This window comes from Eupeodes corollae, chromosome 2, assembly GCF_945859685.1.
Source record: "Eupeodes corollae chromosome 2, idEupCoro1.1, whole genome shotgun sequence".
NCBI lineage: Eukaryota > Metazoa > Arthropoda > Insecta > Diptera > Syrphidae > Eupeodes > Eupeodes corollae.
This window is the reverse complement of record NC_079148.1, coordinates 58,711,110-58,734,147: the sequence shown is the minus strand read 5'-3', so window position 1 is coordinate 58,734,147 and position 23,038 is coordinate 58,711,110. Positions and strand designations below refer to the sequence as shown.

At 34.5% G+C, this 23,038-nt stretch overlaps 1 protein-coding gene across 6 annotated transcripts in view; it reads left to right on the top strand.

Moving 5' to 3' along the window:
• The window catches only part of LOC129946406 (flotillin-2), a 393,620-nt gene extending 374,732 nt beyond the window's left edge, over positions 1-18,888 (top strand). For 5 of the 6 annotated variants that reach the window (XM_056056581.1, XM_056056578.1, XM_056056579.1 and 2 more), the window contains 4 exons: positions 8,472-8,824; positions 9,007-9,221; positions 9,299-9,482; positions 17,781-18,888. In XM_056056581.1, coding sequence (XP_055912556.1) covers positions 8,472-8,824; positions 9,007-9,221; positions 9,299-9,482; positions 17,781-17,960 — 932 coding nt within the window. In that variant the 3' untranslated portion in view covers positions 17,961-18,888. Of the gene's footprint in view, positions 1-8,209; positions 8,355-8,471; positions 8,825-9,006; positions 9,222-9,298; positions 9,483-17,780 lie in introns of those variants that run through there. The other variant, XM_056056583.1, reaches the window with a different exon arrangement.
• Positions 18,889-23,038: the final 4,150 nt, after the last annotated feature.

The following is a 23,038-nucleotide window of genomic DNA, read 5'->3' as shown; positions in this document are numbered from 1 at the left end:
TCTTCTTCGGATGTGGAACTGCAACGACAAACTATGATTAGCTCATTAAATTCCGACCTAAACAGCGGTGAATAAAAACCGTGTGGAGTTGAATGCTCCGAACACCCACTGCTGTCTTGTATCGTTAAAGCGAGATATACACTTGGATCGAGTAGACTAAACATCTCGATATTTTCGGAATGTTTAACACCATTTACCTCTTGTGTAACGATCACATACGCAATATCGCCAAAAATGTCGTAAGAGGTTTTCTAAGGCGATGCAAAAAAGTTTGTCTCCTCTTCTGATCCGGCTGTTATCCACAAGACTAATATATGTCCAAGGCTTAAGTATAACTCTCGTATCCAGGCTGGTGTTCCTGCAACTTATTTAAGCCTCTTGGACAGTACTGAACGTAGAGCATTTCGATTGATTGGTGATGGTGATAATACCATCATAGGATCATTTACGTGCGTCACTTGAACATCGTCGAAAACTCATCGTTTTTTACCATTATTTTAATGGTTTATCCTCTAGAGAAATATCCAGTTGAAGTTCAACCGTAATACTCTCGCTTCTAGATCATCAATATACCCTTAAACCCAACTTTGGTCGTACTGTCAAGTACAGAGATTCGTTCTTTAGCCGTACTATGTGAATGTGGAATTGCCTTATCACACTCTGTCTTTCTCAAACATTGCAATATTCAAGAATTCAAAACCAATGTGTACCGACACCTCCTTTCATTCCTTTTCTACCTTTCCTAGTGCTCATACTGTGTCTACACAATAAGGGTAGTATTATCCCCTTGAGTGTGCGAATATTATACAAAAAAAAAACTTCAGTTTCTTGAAAATTCTTGATAAAATATGAAGAGCCCCTTTTAAGATGTATTTATTTCTTAAGCTAGGTTAATGGTGTGGCGCTTGATGACGTTATCGCCAGTATCTAAATAACTAAAAAATTAAAAGACCTTGCAGTGTCTTGTTCGAGTCTTTAAGAGGTTTGGATAAAGCCAAATAGGCTGTTTCCTGAAATTTCTTCGAGTTCTTCAAGATTTTCGAAGAAGTGTCTACCTAAGAGTTTGTTTCTAGTGTGACAAATTAGCATAAGAAGTGGACAGTTTCCTGTTGCTCTTTCTCATAACAGGAGCCCCCGCACATATCGTCGGTAGTAAGAAGCGTTTTCTTTTCATGGCAACCTTTTGGAACTTTGGCTGTGACTTGTTATTATGCTCACAGGCAATCGTAGATATTTTTTTTTCTAGATGCCCAATCTAGTTTTGTGGAATTTGGGCTATAATTTTATAGCCGTGACAAAGATTTCGAGGGATTTCCATCCTTCAAGGGTCTCTTGTATTATTTTGTTACCAACGACCTTTTAATGTTCACAGGATGAGGTGTTTATACTCATGTCTATACCGATTGATTTAGCATTGTACCTATACCCTCTTCAGCTCAAAAGCTCTCGTTGACCGGCACATCACTGTGGCCTAGTACAATAAGAGGCTAATGTTATTCTGTGAACTAAAAAGAAGATGATCTAACAGTCTAACACGATTCGTGTTTTAAAAAGAAAACTACTGAAGACGATTTTTCCATCTATCAAGATCCAATTTGAATTTATATCTGCCTGAGGTTGTTATACGCATTAGAAATGTTCAAAACTTAAAGAGATTATAATTACGCATGACAATTAAAATAATGTGATGAATAAAAAATAGCTTTTGTCGTGTTGACTTATGACTCTATACGGAAATATTTTGGTTTAATGTTCGGAGAGATATTCACTTTATTTTGTTTGTTATTTTTTGTTTACACTCAAATTCAAAATAAAGACCTTATTTATTTATCATTAGATAAAATCTTGCAGTTATTAAAACACTACTGTATTTAAAAAAAAAATACTTCAATTCGAATGTTTGTTTTATCTTGGCTTTTATCTCTTGATTTATTTTTGCTTACGTCATAACTCATAATTATCAGATTTATTCATATTTCTATTACGTACATAATAACTCTTACATACAATGATCTTGTACGGGCGACATTTTAAAGAAGCGGTAAATTGGGCTCCGATTTTTAGGGGGGCAAAACTTTAGAAACATAAGAATTGGTAATAGAGACCTTAAGTTTATACAGAATCAAAAACAGCGTTTGTCAAAAGTTTAATGAGGTTAAAAAGCATTTAAAAAACAAATCGTTCAAAAATGTGGTCAGTCTAATTAGTTTCAATATTAAATGACCTATTAGATGTTAAAACAATATGTCTGTGTTCAAAAGGTAAAACTCTTAAGTCTTTATATTTGTATGGTTTTTTAAAAAGCGGCGGATTTTTAACTTGCAATTTTTGTTTAAAACAAATTAAATAGGATGTGAAGATACAGTTTTCAGAAATTGTAATAAATACATTAATAATGTTTTTTTTGCTAAAGTGCTTCTACTAAAACAACTTTTACAGTTCTTCATTTACTAAAATATTCTTAGGCCAGTTAAACCGCTATTGTGTTTTTATTATGATTCTTTTTTTGTTTATTAAATATGATAAAACATCTTGAGTCAACTTAAGAAATGTAAATGTAGACAAAGTTGTGCGGTAAAATATCTTAAGTTGACATAAGAGATTTTACTTTTTTGATTATTATCGAACATAGAATAAACTCAGGATATATTACCAAATTAATTTCTGACTATTATCTGACAAATAAAATAAATTGATACATAAGACGAACGATCCTCTATGACTCATAAATTTGTTGTTTCATATTGAACTTCTTTTCTGTCATTTTTTGACATGTAAAACCCAAGCTATTACTAAAAATGGGAAGTTCAAAACTAAAGCTTTCATGGGTCGTCCTGAGGCACCTTCTCGGCATTAAATAATAAAACGAATTGGTGGACAAATTCGCGTTTTTGATAATATTAAGAATGCAAACCGTGTACGCTGCTCAAGAACAACAGAGAATATTTATGCTATTCCCGTAGTATTGAATAAAACTCCGATTTCTCCTTTATCATTCCAACTAATCATTTCATTAAGAGAAATCACGTCGCATTTTGCACCAAAAATTACGTCGATCTTAAACCTATTTCAGTTAACAGAGGAATTCCTTGAAATCAAAAATACATAATATTTTATTAGTACATTACATTACACACTACTCAGCACATAAGTGTACAGAGTAGAGAACACAGCACCTTGAGCGACTAGTCATATTCTTTCTCCATTTCTATTGTCTCTCTGGGTGAGTTGCAACATTATTAGTGTATGTTCTGCCAATGAAGCAAATTTGATGCTACACAACCTGTATCGGTTTCTTTTCATGCCGCAACAAGTTGCAATCTACACCTCCTGGACTCACTTCTCCTAAAGCTTTATTTAAATATAATTTCGATCAGTTGGTTCGTGTATATGATATTGCTCATCCTTTACGAATCACAGACACCAACCATAATTTTGAAGTACACTTATAACGAAATTTTCTTCTACGAATATTATTTTATTTTCTGAGTAAAACATCAAAATGTCTGAATGTGGAAAATGTTTAAAAATATGCGACTTTATGATTGATTCGATCATGTGCTATGGTAACTGTCATAGAACCTTCCATGTGGAGTGTATTAATGCTAACTATAGCTCTATAAAAACGTTGAGCAAGAACAAAGGCTTTTATTACTTTTGTAATGAATGTGATCTCTTTGTTCAGAAAACTATTACACGGGACCTTCTCTCCATAACGACAATGATTGAAAATCTTCAAAAACAATATAATCAGCTAAATATTAAAGTAGATGAAATATCGAATCATTCACATATTCAGCGAAAACAAACCAGGAGCGTAACAGCGATCTCAAAGTCTAACAATACCGCATCTAATAACCACACAAATAAACGAAAATGCGATGAATTAGACACAACTTTACCTCAACCTCCAAATAAGAAATCATCTGAGGTGCCGAACTCATTGATCTCAAATGATACAAATAAATTTCATATTACCCCATCGATAATACCAGTTACCACTGTTGCAATGGCCTCATTATCAACTCCTGCAATAATTTCATCACCATCAGCATCAACATCTTTAGCATCGCCATCATCATCATCATCGTCATCGTCATCATCTTCATCATCATCATCATCATCATCATCATCATCGTTATCATCATCACCAACCTTTTCGATACCACTTCAAACGGACTCAACAACAAAAACAACAACAACAACAACAACAACAACAACTACAACAACAACAACAACAACAACAATAACAACAACAACAACAACAACATCAACAACAACAACGAAATCATATCGCCAATTATATCCGGGCTTAAGGTTGTAGAGGGGCAAAAAGTGTTGTTTCTTTCTAAACTATCACCGTCAACTAATGCCCTTGATATCAAAAATTATCTTAAAGAAAAAGTGGGATCATTGTTCTTTAATGTTGAAAAAATTATTCACAGAAACTACACTAAATATTCGTCTTTTAAAATACGTGTTCCGGATTCAGTTTTCCATGTACTAAACTCGCCTTCGTTCTGGCCAATTGGTGTAATAATACACGAATTTGTTCATAAACAGAATAGTCAAGGAATACCCCAGAACCCTTTTCGTCAAATTCGGACAAAGTTGAATCAACATCTGAGCAGCTTAAACAAATATTAGTCTACTACCAAAATGTAAATGGACTTCGGACAAAAACTAATATGGTCTATAAAAATGTAAACAACCTTCCTCACGATGTCATTATACTAACAGAAACTTGGCTGAACTTTTCTATTCTTGACTCGGAGCTTTTTGATGCATCTTATCAAAATTTCAGACGTGATCGACATGATGAAGAAGACTCTAATGTTGTCGGAGGAGGAATTCTTTTTGCGATTAAGACCTCACTTACGTGTTACCTGATAGATGACTTTCGAGCCACAGGTGTCGAAGCTCTATGTGTCAAAATCAAGTTGAAATCTGGCCATTTATTTATTATCTCTGCGTATATTCCTCCAAGTTCAAACAATGAGGCTTATGAAAAGATTAATGACTGCATAGAAAATATTTATGTACTTATGGAACCCGAAGATGAAATTTTGATCGTAGGTGACTTTAATCTACCAAACCTTAACTGGACAAAAATTGATGACGACAACTTCCATGTTCCAATAAATGCGTCCAGCCTTAATGAACTAACATGTATAGATGGTATGTCATCGTGTGGTTTAAGTCAATTCAATGGAATGAGAAATCGTTTTGGAAAAATTCTTGACTTAGTGTTTTTCGTCGATACAATTAACAACGAAATTGCTGTTTTACCTGCTACTGTAAAACTAATAGACGAAGATCGACATCATCCTGCATTAGATATTTCACTAGGTTTAAACATGTCTTCTCCTTACAATAACAATAATAACAACAAACTTGAATTTGACTTTTCTAAATGTAATTTTGTAGATCTTTTTGATATGTTAATAACTGTAAATTGGAATCAATTATTTTGTAATTGTAATATTGAGGATATGTGTAATAATTTTTATAGAACTCTTTTTAACTGCTTTTACGAAACTATTCCTTTAAAAAGATCACGTTTTGCTTCAAATGCACCACCATGGTTTGATACGCGTATTAAAAACTTAAAAAATAAAAGGAACAAAGCTTGGGTAAAATATAACATAACTAGAACTGACGATGATTACAGAACTTTCTTAATTCTAAAACAACTCTTTTCTGATTATTCTAACATTCTATATGACGATTACATTTGTAAAATAGAACATGGTATTAAATCTAATCCAGATAGAATTTCGTTAATAATAAAAGGAAAACATGTGGCTATCCGAATTCGATGTCAAATAATTCGTCAACTAGTCATGATCCAAAGATTATTGCAAACATGTTTGCTAATCAATTCAAAGTAGCATTTGAAGAATCAGACTTTAATAATTCCTCTTCTTTTTCTTCTTCTTCTGACAGCTTTACTCATTTAAACGCAATTAATTTTGAAATAAGTGAAGACACAGTTGCTCAACATATTTTAAAACTCGATGAGTGCTTTACTCCAGGCCCCGATGGTGTTCCATCTTATATATTAAAAAAATGTGCTTCTTATTTGTCATATCCGTTATGTGTTCTCTTCAATGCATCCTTAAAAAGTTCAATTTTTCCTGTTATCTGGAAAAGTTCATTTATTATTCCCATACACAAAAAAGGCCCAAAGAATGAAATAATGAACTATAGGCCCATTGCGAAACTATCTGTGATACCTAAACTGTTTGAGTCAATTGTGAGTAATGTTCTTTCTTTTCATTGTAGTTCTCTTATTTGTGATAGCCAGCATGGCTTTGTCAAAAAGAGATCCACTGTAACTAATTTATTTAACTTCGTGTCCTTTTGTCTAGATGTATTTGAAAAACGCGGGCAAGTTGATTGCGTATTTACTGACTTTAGTAAAGCCTTTGACAAGTTATGTCACAATACACTAATTCTAAAATTATACCATCTAGGATTTAACAACAATTTTATAAATTGGATTTCTTCATACTTAAAAAATCGTCGTTATTCTGTTTTGTTTCGTAATGAAAGTTCAATTCAATTTGTTGTCAATTCTGGCGTCCCTCAGGGCAGCCACCTAGGTCCTATTTTATTTGTTTTATTTATTAACGACTTGGTTTCAAACTTAAAAAACTCGTCTGTCCTTATTTATGCTGATGACATTAAGCTTTTCAAAAGTATAAAATCCTCCTCTGACTGTTTATTATTACAAGAAGACTTAACAATATTTAGGGAATAAAAACCGACTTGTTTTAAATGTTGACAAATGTAAAACTATGAGTTTTACACGTAAAAAAATTCCGTTTTTGTACGACTATATGTTTGATTCTTGTCCGTTATGTAAAGTTTCTATGTTTTCTGACTTAGGTATTATTCTAGATCCCAAATTATCATTTAATGATCATTTATGTTATATAATTAAAAAAGCCAATAGGGTTCTTGGATTCATTAAAAGATTCGGTCGTGATTTTCGGGATCCTTATGTTCTTAAACTTCTATTTATTTCGTTTGTTAGACCAATTTTAGAATACGGCTGTGTGGTATGGTCACCTTATTACTCAATACATGTTTCAAGAATTAAAGCGATCCAAAAAAAGTTTCTGCGTTTCTGTCTTCGGTCTCTTCCATGGGCAAGGGAAAATCTATTTCCTCCTTATTCTCAAAGACTAGCTTTGATCAGCCTCCCTTCTTTGACTAACCACAGAAAGTATTTACAATTTTGTTTTATTGTTGGGATTATTAATGGTTCGATATCATTACCATCAGTTCTAAGTAAATTAAATTTCAGTTTCAGTCGTGCAAGTTTAAGGCGACAGCAACCTATTATTCAAATATTTAGCAGATCAAACTATGGTGTATGTAGCCCTCTCAATCAGTTAATAACAATTTATAACGAATTTCATTTTTGTTTAGAATCTGTAAATGATAATATAAAATGTAAACAATTTAAACTTATGTTTTTCAACAATATTGTATAATAAATATAAATTATGATATTAGATATTATTAGATTATAAGAATTTTTTTAAATATTGTTAACGTTAGATTTTAACGAATTAAATAAAAATTAAAATTGACAGAAGGACAGAAGAGAAAGAACACATGACAACAGTACGCGGTAGGTTTCGAGACGGTTCTCCATCTGTCTACTAACCACGCTCACTGATGCTTAAATTTCGTTGATCGATGGGACCCGAAGGTTTATCAGTGACTAGGTAGTTGCCCAATATTTTATTATTAATTTTATAACAGTTTCATTTGGGTCTCGTAAAAAAAGGTCTTTGCAAACTCTCCACAATCCCTTTAAGACCGTAAAGATAGAAGCCGTGAAATTATTGAGGAGGTAAACATGCGAATTGGAAAAATTAGTTTTCCTTTATTTATGACTTTCCCTTTTTTGATTATATAAGCTTGTTTTAAAAATATCCTCGTTTTGTTTTAATAACAAATAAAACTGATCCAGCCATGTGAACTCGCGAATCTCTTTATTATCTTATCAGCTACAAAAAAATCGCTTTTGCAGTAGTAAATTTTTACCTGCATCGCTACCTATAAATGTACTTAAGCGGTTTTTATTATTTAATTAGTTCAGATTTACCTTTAGATTTATCTACTTTACACCTGAAGTTTCTTGGATTAATAAGTTCAATTAGTTTATAATTTAATGAGCTCTCTATTAAAATTAAAAAAAACTTTTATAGTAAAAAAAGCATCATACATACTTCAAGTTCTTCTAATTAATTTATAACGAAATACGAAATGTCAATCGTTTGGATGGGGGTATTTAAAGTTTCAATGATAATGGGAATAACTTACTTTGTGGTAACAAGGTAATATCTTTATCTCCAGAAATATTAATAATAATTTATACAAATTTGTTTTTTATTTATAACATTTTAAGAGGAAAATAAAATCTAATTAAATACGTTTTTCTGTGATTTTTATAGGAACTCTTACAGTAGAAGAAGTTTACAAAGATCGCGACCAATTTGCAGCCTTAGTGAGGGAAGTAGCCGCACCTGATGTTGGGCGTATGGGTATTGAAATTCTATCCTTTACCATCAAGGATGTCTACGATGATGTTCAGTACTTGGCATCGCTGGGTAAAGCTCAGACAGCTAGTGTCAAACGAGACGCCGATGCTGGTGTGGCGGAAGCAAATCGTGATGCTGGCATCCGGGAAGCCGAATGCGAAAAAACTGCTATGGATGTTAAATACTCGACAGATACGAAAATAGAAGATAATGCTCGAATGTATAAGCTTCAGAAAGCTAATTTCGATCAAGAAATTAATACAGCTGTAAGTTGGGAAAAATGTATAAAGTCAGCAATGACATAACTCTTACCATCGTTAAGTTGACGACCTTTACCATGTGTATCGACTTGTTTTGAATATTTTAATTGATTGTTTCAGTGCAATATTTCTCTTTGAATCAAAAATTAGAAGATTATTTTTCTTTAAACCAAATTTAAATTTTACAGAAAGCTGAATCTCAATTGGCATATGAATTACAAGCAGCGAAAATCAAACAGAGAATTCGTAATGAAGAAATTCAAATCGATGTTGTGGAACGTAGAAAACAAATCGAAATCGAATCTCAGGAGGTGCAACGTAAGGATCGTGAACTTATTTCAACAGTTCGATTGCCAGCCGAAGCAGAAAGTTATCGTGTGCAAACAATTGCACAAGGTAAACGGTAAGTTGAAAAGAAAGAAGTTTTTATTATGTATTTTAAATGATTATGTTAATTAACAATTGTATTTATCTTTAAAGCGAACAAACTATTGAATGTGCTCGAGCTGAAGCTGAAAGAATACGTAAGATTGGTCAAGCTGAAGCGCATGCTATTGAATTGGTTGGTAAAGCCGATGCTGAACGAATGAAGATGAAAGCCGCAGTTTACAAACAATATGGAGATGCAGCTATCATGAATATTGTTCTTGAATCGCTACCTAAGGTGAGTTAATTTGTTTTTTTGTTCAACTATTTGAAAATTAAATTTAAGACTTGAAAACATAGAAACAAGAATGTTTCCAGGGTTCAAATATTCAACTGGTAACTAGTTTTCTTCTTCGTGATGAAGAATGGGTTTTTAAAAAAGACTTCCGGAAAACAAATACTAGTATTATATTTTAAATTAAATATTCAACGTTTCCCAATTTGATTGTGTATTTCCGGTTATGGTAAAGAAACATGAAACCATTTGTTTGAAAGTGCTTCCTCGAGCACGCACAACTTTAGTTAAATTTGGTTCCATACATTCGACCACCGTTAAGTTTAAGGTTATTTGGTATGGATCCATGGTTCAAAATCTATGACAATATTGTACCGGGCTTTTCAGCCACCATCATTTAAGCGTGTGGTAAAATTAACGGTCTTTTTTAAGACTTGTGGGTTTTAGGAAGAAATATAACGCATTTAGTTTTACATTAAACCCAATAATTTAGTGTTATTATACTGATAATAGCCTATAATAATTTATTAAAAATGATTTTGTGCAAGTAGCCATCGCGGCTGAATCGAATAAATTCAATACGGCCCAATTTTTGCTGTATGTGTTCACTTTGGGACGGTAATTGTCTCAGAATTATCTGCATAGACAAACGACTTCATATAACCCCACACAAAAAGTCCAGCATGTTAAAATACAAACTTGGAAGCAACGCCACAAACCCACGACGACGACGTGACATATTGTGGATCGTTTCAAAGACGCTTGACGTAAAACATTTCAACATTGTTTCAAAAAGTGTTTTTTGTTTATTAATGTAAAATATTCAATGCATACATTTTTTAGAAAAAAACAAATTGATTTTCCAGGACTATAATTTTAAAATAGGAAAATTACTCACTACTCACTCTTTTTTATTTCAAATTAAAAACCAACCCCAAAAATACATATTTATTCAAATAAAAACAAATTTTTCAAATTTTCTTCATGGTTAAAAGAATATGAAATAGCTTGTTAAATACTACACAAAAAGTAATAAATAAATTTTAGTTAGTTCACTGGGATTATCAAAAGAGTAGTCTCCCAGATGAAGTTTGCGTCTTAGTGAAAGAGCAGGGCAAGTGGAGAGAAGGTGAGAGATTCTTTCCTCTTTTTCCTGCAGAAGTCATTTGAGGCTACACCAAGACGTATTGCGTGTCTGCCTATAAGACAGTGACCAGTAAAGACATATAAAGGCTGCTTTGAGATAACAAGTCTTTAGAGTGCTTTAGGTCCAGTGAAGGCCATATGACTTTTGTGGCTGCGCATGTTGGTAAATTGTGCTACTTAGAATTTGCTATCGGAAAAACTGTTTCTTTTAGCATAAGTTTACAGGTAGCTATCGGTTTACCATTTTTAGCGAGTGCATTGGCTCTACAATTTCCCATGATGTCTTTGTGGCCTGGCACCCAACATAGGTGAATGTTAAATTGCTGCGCCATCTCCATAAGAGACAATCGAGGGCCGTTTGAGATTTGGTTAAGACACCAAATCAAATCAATTGGGGTGGCGCAACAGTCCGTTGTGAACCAGGGCCTAGTGACTTACAACTCTCAACCATTCCTGTGTGCGAGTACTGTTGTCAGGAATGGAAGGGACCTACAATTTAAGGCCGAATTCGAACGGCTTGTTTGAGAAAGCACTTTTTCATGACAAGAATTACTCTTGAAGGATTTGTCAATTCCTCGCAAGAGGAAATTAATTTTTTTAAATTAAGCTGGCACAGGCAGGGGTTGTACCCAAGACCCCTTGCATGACAGTCCAACGCACTTTTTTTTTTTTTTTTTCAAATTCATTTTTATTTATTCAATCTTAAACCTATCTTAAAGCTAGACAAAAATTCATAAAACTAGCCTAATTATCCATAACTTACAACTAACTTAATGGTCCCATACGGACACTCTAAGCTAAACTATAACACTAATTACTAATGCCTTTCGGCCTTAAGATCTATTTTACTTCAATTTAAATTTTATTTGTTTTGTTTTTATTAGAAAATTTTGAAAAAAACTAATATCAATAACCTTTTTTAATTTATTTTTACTTACAAACTACTTAAAATAAGGTCCTTAAATAAAACTTAAAAACTAACTTAAACTACCTATTCTACCTATAAACTACTTAAAACTAGAACAACCACAGCAGCAAATCTAACTATCTAACATTTTTGTTTTTCATATTTCGTTGTCTTTTTTTTTTTTTTTTATTTTTATTTAATTTTTTTAATGTTTTTTTTTTTAATGTTTTTTTTATTATTTTTTTTTTTTTGTTTTTTTATTTTTTAATTTTTTTTTTTTTTCGTGCCACCATGCCTATTCTACTTAAAACTAAACCCTAAACATAAAACAAGTATGTAAGCCGGCCAAGGCTTAAAACCCCATCCCGACTACCCAATATCAAGTGCCGATTGAAGCCACCAAAACTGGTTCTCCTGCTTCACCCTATCAGTTCGGTCCCGTTCGGACACAGCCCTACTGAACCGAAGGAGCTCTGCTCCGCCTTGTGCCATGACGTCCCGATTGTACAGGAGTCGCCTATCCACGGTTCTTCGTCTGACGTGGTAGATTAACGGAACTGCCAATCTATCCTGTATCAGACCGCATCTATCTAAAAAGAGGAATGCCTCTGGGGGAATGAAGCCGCTCAAGCGTGCACTCTCAAAATACTCGTCGTTCGGATAGAACGCCCCGAAAATTAAATTGTTGGTCGAAGACATAGCTCTTGCAATGTGACCTCGAACGAGTTTTATCACGAAATTGTCAATTCTGTTGATTCGAGCCCCGTTGTATAGGACCTCGTTTGAATAGTAATGCACATAAGAAGATTCGGCTGTTCGATATAAGCCGGTACAGCGTCTTAAACACTGCCGCTCGAACACCCGAAACTTCTCCATCTGGGAAGGGGCAACGTTGAACCACACAGGACAACCATAAACGATCATTGGCCGTATGAGGGCCATGTAGCAAATTACCTTCACTCTGGGGTCAAGCTGACTGCTAAAAAACAGTCGTTTCGTCAGAGCGAAGGCTCCTTTGGCCCTGGTCAGAGCAGCATTTATATGTCTGTCGAAATACAAATACTGATCTAACCAGATACCGAGGTACTTCACTACACTTTTGCTCGCTAATGGCTGCCCGTGAAGATCAACGATGACCATCTTGCGCCAATTCTTACACGTATCCCTCGTGGCCCTAGCCAACGGAGTCCGGAACAGAATTGTCTCTGACTTCTGGACATTTATTTTCAGTTTCCAGTCGTCGCAATATCGCTGAATCTTGTCGAAATCACGCTGCAAGAGAATTCTAATAACCTCAACCTTTTGGGCCGTTCTGTACGCAATTAGATCGTCGGCGTACGCAATTGCCTTTGTAAGACTACCTATTAGATCGCTGGTGTAAATGCTGAAGAGAATCGGCGAATTCACCGCTCCCTGTTGAAGACCATTTTTAATTGAGAATGTTGTGGTAGAAGTTACATTGCCACTTTTGACAACAAACTTTCTACCGTTAAGCATATCATAAAGTATATACAACAATGGCTTGCTTATGCCAAGCCTGCTCAGTTTTAGGTAAAGACCCTCTAACCATACGGTGTCAAAGGCCTTCTCCAAATCAACCAGAACAGCACCTGTGCATTGTTGTTTTGATTTATTCCATTGGATATCAGAAACGAGTTTAGACGCAGCATGAATTGTGTCATGACCCGCCTTGAACCCGAACTGTTTATCCGGAATTATTTTGTTGTCCGCAGCCCACTTAGTCAGAGCCCTATTAATGATCTTTTCGAAAACTTTGCTGATGCTCGGAAGAAGACTTATCGACCGAAGATTTGACGGGTTGGAGTTGTCCTTTCCCTTTTTCGGGAGAGGATGAACCACAGCGGTCTTCCAATGCACTGGATAATATGCATTATTCAGTGCATTGTTGAAGAGTGTGGTGTAAATGTCAATTGCTTCCATCGGTAAATGTCTTAGTACAACGTTGGATATACCATCGACACCTGCTGACTTTTTGTTTTTTATTGAATTGAAGATGAGCTGAAGCTCAACCTTCGTCACTAACAAGGGACTTGGTCCCGTTTGCTCGGCGATTATGGCATTTGCCAAGGAATCGTCATTGAACCGCATGAAACCGCGGTTCTCAGATCGCCAATGTGTGATATCATTACGGAGGTAAAAGTGATTAAGTAGGGCTCTGTTTTCCAGGTCGTGGTTGGGGCGAATGCTAACATTCACCTTGTACACTTGTTGGAAAGCAGCTCCCACCGCCTCCACTTTTTCCTTCGGATCTTCAATTACGTAAAAGTCATCGTCAAAGATGGCTTCTTCTGGATCTATTTGCGCTGTCCTGAGTACGTCTTTGTTCTCTTCAGTTCTTTGGAGCTTAAGACACGGAAGGTCATTATCGTTTTTTTTTTCTGAATATCTTGTTGATTTTGGGGAACATACTAGGGTCACTCGAATTAACTGACCGGATCTTGCGGTCCCAGTACTTGTTAATTGATACCCTGTAGTTCTCCTTAATCAACAGATTGACATTTTTTATTGACGACTTCAGTGTCCTAACCTCCAAGTCGTGTGGGTCTGTAAGTCGTCTATACAAGTTTTTGAGTCTTGTCAGTAAGCCACTTTTGTGCTTTCGCAGTGCGTCAATTGTCGCGTTTCTGTAAGCGTCCATTTGGTCCCGTTCTCTGTACTTTGGGATTGTCCGTTCCATCGTTCGTTTTATTGTTTCGTCCATCTGTTGTAAATGTTGCTCAATTTCTGTATTTGTCAGGTTTCTGTTGTTTGGTGGGGCTATGTCACTCGAACGAAGTTCTCTTGCTAAGGCGTTGGTGAAACGAGGCCAACGCATCTTACTGTAATTGTAAGAGTGCGTTGCAACGTATTCCTCCAACTCCACGCGTTCGTTCGGAATCTGCATTACAGCAGCCAGTCCGCAGTGATCACTGTCGTACTCGACTGTCTGTAGGCAGTTTCGAGGGTGATTACCCACTTTGTCTGTTACTGTCATTCTAGTGTCGTACAGCAAAAGATCCAGAAAGGAGCCGCTTCTTGGATACGATGGCTTTTCGGTAGCCAGCAGGTCGACGCCATATTCAACGCTGTAAAGATTCATCAAATTAAAAAGATGATTACCTCTGGGATTACTATGTTGATTTCCCCAATCTTCATGTTTTGCGTTCAAATCACCGGCCAAGATGAAATAGTTTTCTTCCAAGCTCAGTTTCAGTTCCCTAAAAAGAATCTCGAGTTCTGAAGCAAAGTAAGTAACCTGCGGAGCTCCAGCCGCATAAGCCGCAATCATATACATCCGCTTCCCTTGAGTGAGAGAGATGCATACAACGCAAACTTCTAGCGTCTTGAGCTTTCGCAATTCATTGTTGTATATGACTTTATAATTAATGCCTTTTCGTATAAAGAGAGCGACACCGCCCCCTTGAGTGGAGTCGGGCCGGTCTCTTCTTACGATATTGTAATTTTTATGAGTCAATTTGTGTTTGTGGTTTAGCTTAGTTTCGCTAGCCATAAACACATCGGGACTGTAGTCTTTCAACAATTGGAACATATTGGCTCTTCGTTCAATCCTAATCAGTGAATTTACATTCACAGCTAGGACTTTTAGGCGCGTCTCCGGCAGCGCGCCCATTATGGTCTAAATTGCGCCAGGCCAGGCAACAAAGAGTAGAGATGATCTACCCTTTTGCCTTGCTCCTTTATCTGACTTTGCAGTCCTGTTAGTTGACCTTGAATGCTCAACAACAAGGCTACAATGTCAGGCTGCACCTCTGGTGCCTTAGGCACAGGGGCCTTTGGGGCAACCGTTGGTGGAGCCTGTCTCGTGTTCCCATTCCCTGACACCATTTGGGCGTAGGAAAATTTGGGATCTACGAATTTTTGTGTTGGAGCCTGTCGACTTTTTTCGGCTTTTTGACTGGCCTGTTTCTGTTTCATTTGTTGGACCTTAGGGCAACCCCTATAGTTAGCGGGGTGCCCTTGGTTTCCACAAAGGACACACTTGAGCAGGGTCAAATCCTCAACCCGCTCATTCCCCAGCTTGCATTCTCCTTCTTTGTGGGTTTCTCCGCACCTCACACAACGCAACTGCATATTGCAGTTGGCATTGGCATGGCCAAACCTCTGGCACTTCGTACATTGTAGAATGTCGTCGTGCCTTTTTAATTCCTCCCAGCGTACAGCTTGATTGTCGAGAGTTGTGATTCTCTCGACACTATTCAAACTGCTTTGGGGCGATAATGTTACGAGGAACATTGGCAGCCTATAACCCCCTCGTCTTGACTTCACCGTAGTGAAAGGCTTGACCCCGATAAAATCGAGATCGTCACTGGCTTTTTTTCGGAGCTCAGCTAAGAGCTCCTCCGGTTCCGTGCAGGAACTTATGCCCTTCAGAAGGACCGTCTTGAATTTTTCGCTCTTAGGCGTTTAGCTGAAGAACTCAGCTGTGGCCTCTTTTAGCAACTCTTTAACTAACTTGTATTCGGCCAGTGAGAAGCACTGGACCGAATAATTCTTTTCTTTTTCGTTTAGAATTTTAATGAGAAATTTGCCCTTAGTGGCCGACTTACATACCTGTTTAATGTCCTGTATGTCAACCTTATGGGTCCTTATTGGTGGTATTTTTTCTTTGTTAGGCTGTGGTTGTTTCTGGTGTTGCTGCTGCTGTTGCTGCTGCTGTTGCTGCTTCTGCGGCTTTTGTTGCTGTTTCTGCTGCTGCTGCTGCCTTGCTTGTAGCTCTTGTTGTTGCTGCTGCTTGGCCTTACTCGAGGTGGATGGGCCCTCAAGCATTGGGCCTGTCACTGCTGGTAAATCCTTCATTTTTTGCTCCGCTCCAGTGATTTTGGTAGCGGGCTTTGGTTGTTGCTGCTGTGGTTGTTGTTTTTGTTGCCTTGCATCAGGCTTTTTTTGCTTCGCCTGTTGCTGCTGTTGTTGTTGTAGGAGCCGTTGTGCTTGTTTGTCCTCCTTCTCAGCTGCCTCTTTTTGTCGGCGCGCTTCAATTTTGTTTCTTAGTGCACTGAGAATGGGCTCCATCTCCTCCTTCAGCTTTTTTAGCTGGTCCTCGTAGGCATCTATTTGCTGCTTTTTTGCCTGCAGCACTTGTGCCAGCTCCGCTTCATCGGCTTCGTTGTCGTTGGGGGCTTCAGGCACCTCCATCTCCCTTTCTTTAGGCTGCTCTGGCGGCGCTAGGCTTGAGAACCTATTTTTATTTTTAGGCGACCTATAGTGCCCCTCTCCACCTTCGGAGACGTAGTCGATGTCACCGTCTGACGACTCGCTTTGTGACGTCATCTCTTTTTGTTTTTTTTGCTGCACGCCTTGGCGCATCGCTCCGCGCTTAGCAGCATTGTTCCTTTCCACCAGGTTAGGCTTAAGTTTCCTCTTTACGTTTGTTGTTGTCAATGGACTATCAGACTGGTGGCCTGATGATGTTGCGGTGAATCTGTGTACCGCTGATGGCACCACATTGGCATCACCTGATGAATTGGCAGAGGTATCTTTCGATACCCCTGCTTTCCTCTCCTTCTCCATTTGCTTTTTTTCCCAATCTATAAAATCTACGATTTCACGATTGTGAAAAAAAGCTTCCAGATTTTTAGTGCACTCCGCACGGGATTCGAACCCACGACCCTTGGAGCTGTTTTCGGACGCCAGCTCCACTAGGCTATCGATTTGTTATTATTCTTAGTGGCAAACTGCCAACTTTATTTACACTATTATTTGCACTATTTAACTTGAAAATAACTATAAATGAAACACTTCTATACTCGTTGGAGGTCAAATTCTCCAAGAGTAATTCTTGTCATGAAAAGGGCTTTCTAAAATAAGCCGTTCGGACTCGCACACAGGAATGGTTGAGAGTTTTAAGTCACTAGTTTTTATTCGCTTAGAAAATTGCAAATTGCTTCCTAGATAATTGTTAAATCCTTAACAATGAAGTGTTGAATATTTTTCCCCAATGAACATTTAATTGAGTCAAATTAATAACAGCTCGAAAAATAATTTTAAAAAATACGCTATACTTTGTAAAAACCATAGACTGTTTTTTGAGATAACCAATAACTTCTATTTAGCGGGGTATGGTTTAAGTTTAACTTTTTTAAGTCTTTCGAAATATTCAAGGTTTTGTCAAGACAATAAATTGTCAAGTTTTTTAAGATTATGATTCAAAAATATATTTATGTATTAAAAAAAAACTATATGTAATTTTTGTGAATAAGAATTTTAAATATTTTATTTGTTTCTTTTAGATTGCTGCTGAGATTGCTGCCCCATTAGCTAAGACCGAAGAAATTGTCCTAATAGGCGGCAACGATAATATAACGAACGATGTCGCCCGTTTATGTGGACAACTGCCACCAACCATTAATGCACTTACTGGTGTTGATCTATCAAAAGTTCTATCAAAAATACCCGGAGCAAAGGCGTGAAGTTTACAGAATTCTGTAGAAAACAACAATTCCGCCGAACTATCGAGATCAATGTCAATAATGATGAATATGCAGTAGCCGAAAAAATAAAAACTCTAAATAAGTGTAAATTTGAATAAAAAATAGAAAATACAAAAAAATACAAAAAAAAAAACAAAACGGAATGATAAGCAGTCATACAAAAATATTATGAATAAATATTTAAAAATTATAAACAACAACAACAAAAAATGCTGAAAACAATCCTTTCAAAGAAAAAATTAAATAAGAACATATTTTTGCAAAAAAAACAAAAACAAATTAATAAATATACAAACAAAGACACTTACATAAAAATACAAAAATACATACATACATTTACATAAATAATTGAAAAAAAAGTAATATAAAATTTTAAAAAACAAAGCTGTCAGTGTACATTAAAATAAAAATTAAATAAATATTGTGTACCTACATTCATTAATCTTCATAACGTAAAGTTAACATACATTAATTTTTTGTCGCTAATTCTTCCTTAAGATGTAAAATAGTGTGTAATTAAAAAAGAAAATAGTTTAAAAGTGTGATGTGGCACCAAAATGTATACACTTTTTATATTTATTTATTTTGTTACAATTTTAAAACAAGTTTCATTATTAGTTAATAATTAAGTATTAATATTATTAATAATCAAGAAAGAAAAGCTTCAATTTTATTTAGCTAAGTATGTAACTTGTGTTGAACCGACAGTTCCCTTCAATCTCCAATAGTTAATTATTTCTTAATTTATATTCATTGTTTTAATTTTCTTTCCACCACATCACTCTTAATAAATATAAACAAATGTATTTCAATGTTTTTGCACAATAACCCGTATGTAACTTTTTTGTATAAATATGCAGCAACCCCTTTACAAAATCCTTCAGAGTCTAAAATTCTATGTATCCCTTCAGATCATTGACTATCGAGGGATTCTGTGATTGGTAAATTCAGTTCACAAGACATAAAGCTATCAAAATATTACTCATGTTCCGTGTCCATAAATTTAATTATGTATTTTCACATTTATACATATAAAATATATATTTTTAATAAATTAAATTCATCGCTGACAAAACAATCTATTTAACTGCATTTATTTAAAACTAAACTAAATAACAAAAATATATACACATGGGTACATACAACCTTTAAAAATAAAACTATGAAAATAAATGAAAAAATATATTTCGACCAATATAAATGTAAATCGTGCCACCATTTTGGTTCAAACATTTTTCGTAGTAAAAATTTAGTAAAAAGAAAAGAAAAGAAAAAAAAACTAAAAGAATCATAAACTTTTTTAATTTAAATATTTACGTAAAACTTTTTTGTTTATTTTATAAAATAATATTTAGCTTTTTTATGTTAATTTAGTAAGTTTCAGCCAATAAATCAATTTATTATACAACTATGATGCACATTTTACCTTTTATTAAATACATATAACTATTAATTAAAATAAATAACTATGTATATTTTTTTTTTCTTAGTGAATTTTCTCGTATATTTTGTTGATTTTGTTAATTTTTTGTTTGTATAAAATATAAAACCACTCATAATTCAAAGAGTTTAGTACCGACTTACAGTTTTGATTATTTGTATAATTATGCTTTTTTTACTAAATGTTGTTCAACAGATAAATATTTTTCTTGATATTAAAAAAATACCAACAATAAAACACAAACTGAATGTATGGATGTTTTATTTTTGCTATTTTTCAATCTTATTTTCATCAAAACCAAATAAAAGTAAATTTTAATGTAAAAGTAAAAGTTTATTAAACAAACAAATAAAAAAAAACATACTGAAAATATTTTTTGTAATGTATAGAGGAAAAAATTATAAAAAAGAAACATTAAATAAAATTATTGTGTCAAGAAAGGTTATTGGTTTTTATTTTAATTTTTTTAAATCAGCGAATGATTAATTCTATTAACAGGTTTTAACAAAGTTCTGAAATCATATTAAAAATAGTATCTAAAGCCTATTGTTATATTAACTTACTTTCTTAAGGACTAAGGACACAAACAACTTTATTTAGCTCTGTCTAAGGTTAGACAATAAGGTATTCATGCTACTATGACCCACTTGTCCTATTTTTGTCATTTCAAAGGCTTATTTTTATTTGGTCACTGTGGCGTATTAGGAATATTTGTTTGCTTTTCATAAAAACGCCCTGTTATTAGTTTTAACCGAAATATATTAAACCGAAAACATTCTATTTCACTTTTCCCTTAATAATGAGTCCTACACGGCAAATGACTTAAATTACGCTTTATGAATTATCATTTGTGTACTTGTAGAGAATTGTGGAAGTTTGGGCCATTTTAGATAATTGTATCCTTATTTTGGCAAACAAATTTCTGAACGACCAGAAGCCTATAATTTTGATAGATTTTCGTTTGGGTTATGTTTAAGAAGCTTTTTTGAAGCTTGGGGTTGACGTACAGAAATGTATGATACACCAAAATGATCGAATGTTTATCAAGTTTACAATGATGTATACACTTTGGAAATTGGTTGTTAAATAAAAATGATATACGCCTTTTTGTGGAAAAATTAACTTTTTTTAATTAATCCTCTTTAGCTCTTTAAAATTTCGTAATAAAACTGTTTTTAATAATTCATATCATTTGTGATTAATTAAGCTTTCTATTTACAGCTCATTTATTAAATTTGGAGTAGTACTTTTCGACTTATAGCCGATTTATGTTCGTTTGAAAGATTATTTTGCTAATTTCCTTACATTTACCTATTAGATATGCAAAGTGTTAAATCTATAAACTTTTGAAATTTCAGGCAAAATAAGATTTAAATATTATTTTGGTTACCTCATTTCTGCTTTTGTAGAGAGCTGTTGAAGTTTGGCGCCATTTCTGATAATTGAAAAATTATTTTGGCAAGCGAAATTCTGAAGGACCAAATGCCTAGAATTTTGATAAATTTTGTTTTGGGTTACGTTTAAGAGGCTTTTTTGAAGCTTAGGGTTGACGTATGGAAATGTTTGATATACCAAAATAACTGTTTATTTGTTAAGATTATAATGACATATAAATTTTGAAAATTAGTTGGGAAATAAAAATAATATTCGCCATTTTTTGAAAAAAAGTATTTTTTTTAATTAATCCTTTCTAAATTTTATAATTTTTATGATACAAATGTTTTTAATCATTTAATTAATTTGTAATCAATCAAGCTTTCTATTGATACCTCATTTATTAAATTCGGAGCAGTACTTTTCAACGTATAGACGATTTTTGTCCGTTTGTAATTGTTTTCGGCAATTTTTCTTGCATTCACCTGTCAAATTTTTAAGTATGTTGATTTTTTTTTTACTTTTACAAAAGTTGTAGTTAATGAAGCGAAATAAAGAATAAGTTGTTCTTGAGTGAAAATAAGATAGTAATTATTGGAAATTTGTTGATTATGTACAAAAATGCAACTTTAAAAAGCAAAAGTTAAAAATGCACACAATCATACTTATAAACGCTGGTAAGAGGCTTCTAAATGCCAAAAAGGTGTTTATACAAGCTTTTTAATGTTAGACAGAGGTTTTTCTTAGCTAAGCGGGCTTAGAGGTTGCTTAGGATGCTACAAAAAACGTATGTTCTTTGGAACAAAGACTGTCCCTACAATCGATCGGAAAATGTCTAAACAAGTGGTTTGTACAATGCGTAACTATTAACCAATTGACTTACAATGATATTCTACTTAAATTAAGAAAATATACACAAAGGATTTAAAAGTACTGGGCCCAGGTTTCGAGATTTTGTAACGCGAGCGATCGACTGTTCGGTTTTTTTTAGTTACATGAAGCCCTTGCAAATGGTCGTTCGTTTTTGACCTGCAGTGAATTTCATGATAGTTGAAAAGTAATTATGTTTGAATGAATTAGTTTAATGTAAATACGAATGAACAGTTCCTTCCGTTCCTGCACCAAGTCAACTTGTTGTACTCATTTATTTTGGTTCCAAACTAGTGTGAAAAAAACTAGGTGGAGCTCGTAAGGAACCATGGCCTAGTGACAACTCGCAACCATTTCTGTGTGTGATTAATTTCAGGGATGGAGGAGACCTACAGTTTTTATGCCGAATCCGAAGGGTTAACTTGAAAAAGCAAGCTTAATCCTAGAAAGATAACCTACGTTGAATTGACGTATAAATCATGTGTATCACTTATGGTCTATGAAATATAGTTATCTTTCTAGGGTTTTTTGTCAATTTCCCGGAAGAGTCAGTACCCTTGAAAAAAACACAAATTTGTTGGTACAGGCAGCGATTGAAATAAAGGCCTACATGAATGGTTTGCTGTAAGATATATGGAAACGATTGTTCCTAAACTGGCTTGGAAATATAACTTTTCCTAAGAAATATATAAATTAATATTGGTAGACATAAATCCATATCCCTCTTGTAGCAGAATAAAATAAGTTATGTGGGTTTTTCAATTAATCCTATGATACCTACCGTTTTAGTCACCAAGCCTTGGTGGTCTGTCCAGTGTCCATGCCACAGAAACAAAACCTCAGGATAAATCAGGTTATACGATCTATATTAGAACAGCTCCTTAATGAACAAGAGTTTATCAACCAGTTAGATGTCTGTCTGGTTGTGGCTTTTTTTTTACTTCGACGACGTTATTCAAAGATTTTCTGAGCCGAACTAATCCAGCGATCATATTCAGTTATTGTTGATTATGCTCATAAAACTATGTATTTGAATATGAATTATGTCACCCTGATGATTGCTTACCTTTTCCTTTCCTAATGATAAGGGTCAAGACCACATTTTATAATGCAGATCACAATCCAACACACGAAAATGAATGCGCCTTCGGTGCTTCTTGCAAACATTTTTCTACATTACCTGATGATGATTATAAACTGTGGATTTTTATTTTAGTACTCCAAATAAATTCCCAAGTTGTTATTCAGCCATATGCAAGAAACAAATTACCAAGCGATTTGGTGGTAGTTTTTTTTGGGGACTTTTAATTTTAAAAATTAAAATGCAACTTTTGCTCTTATTTGAAAAAAAAGGGAATCATAGACTTAAAGA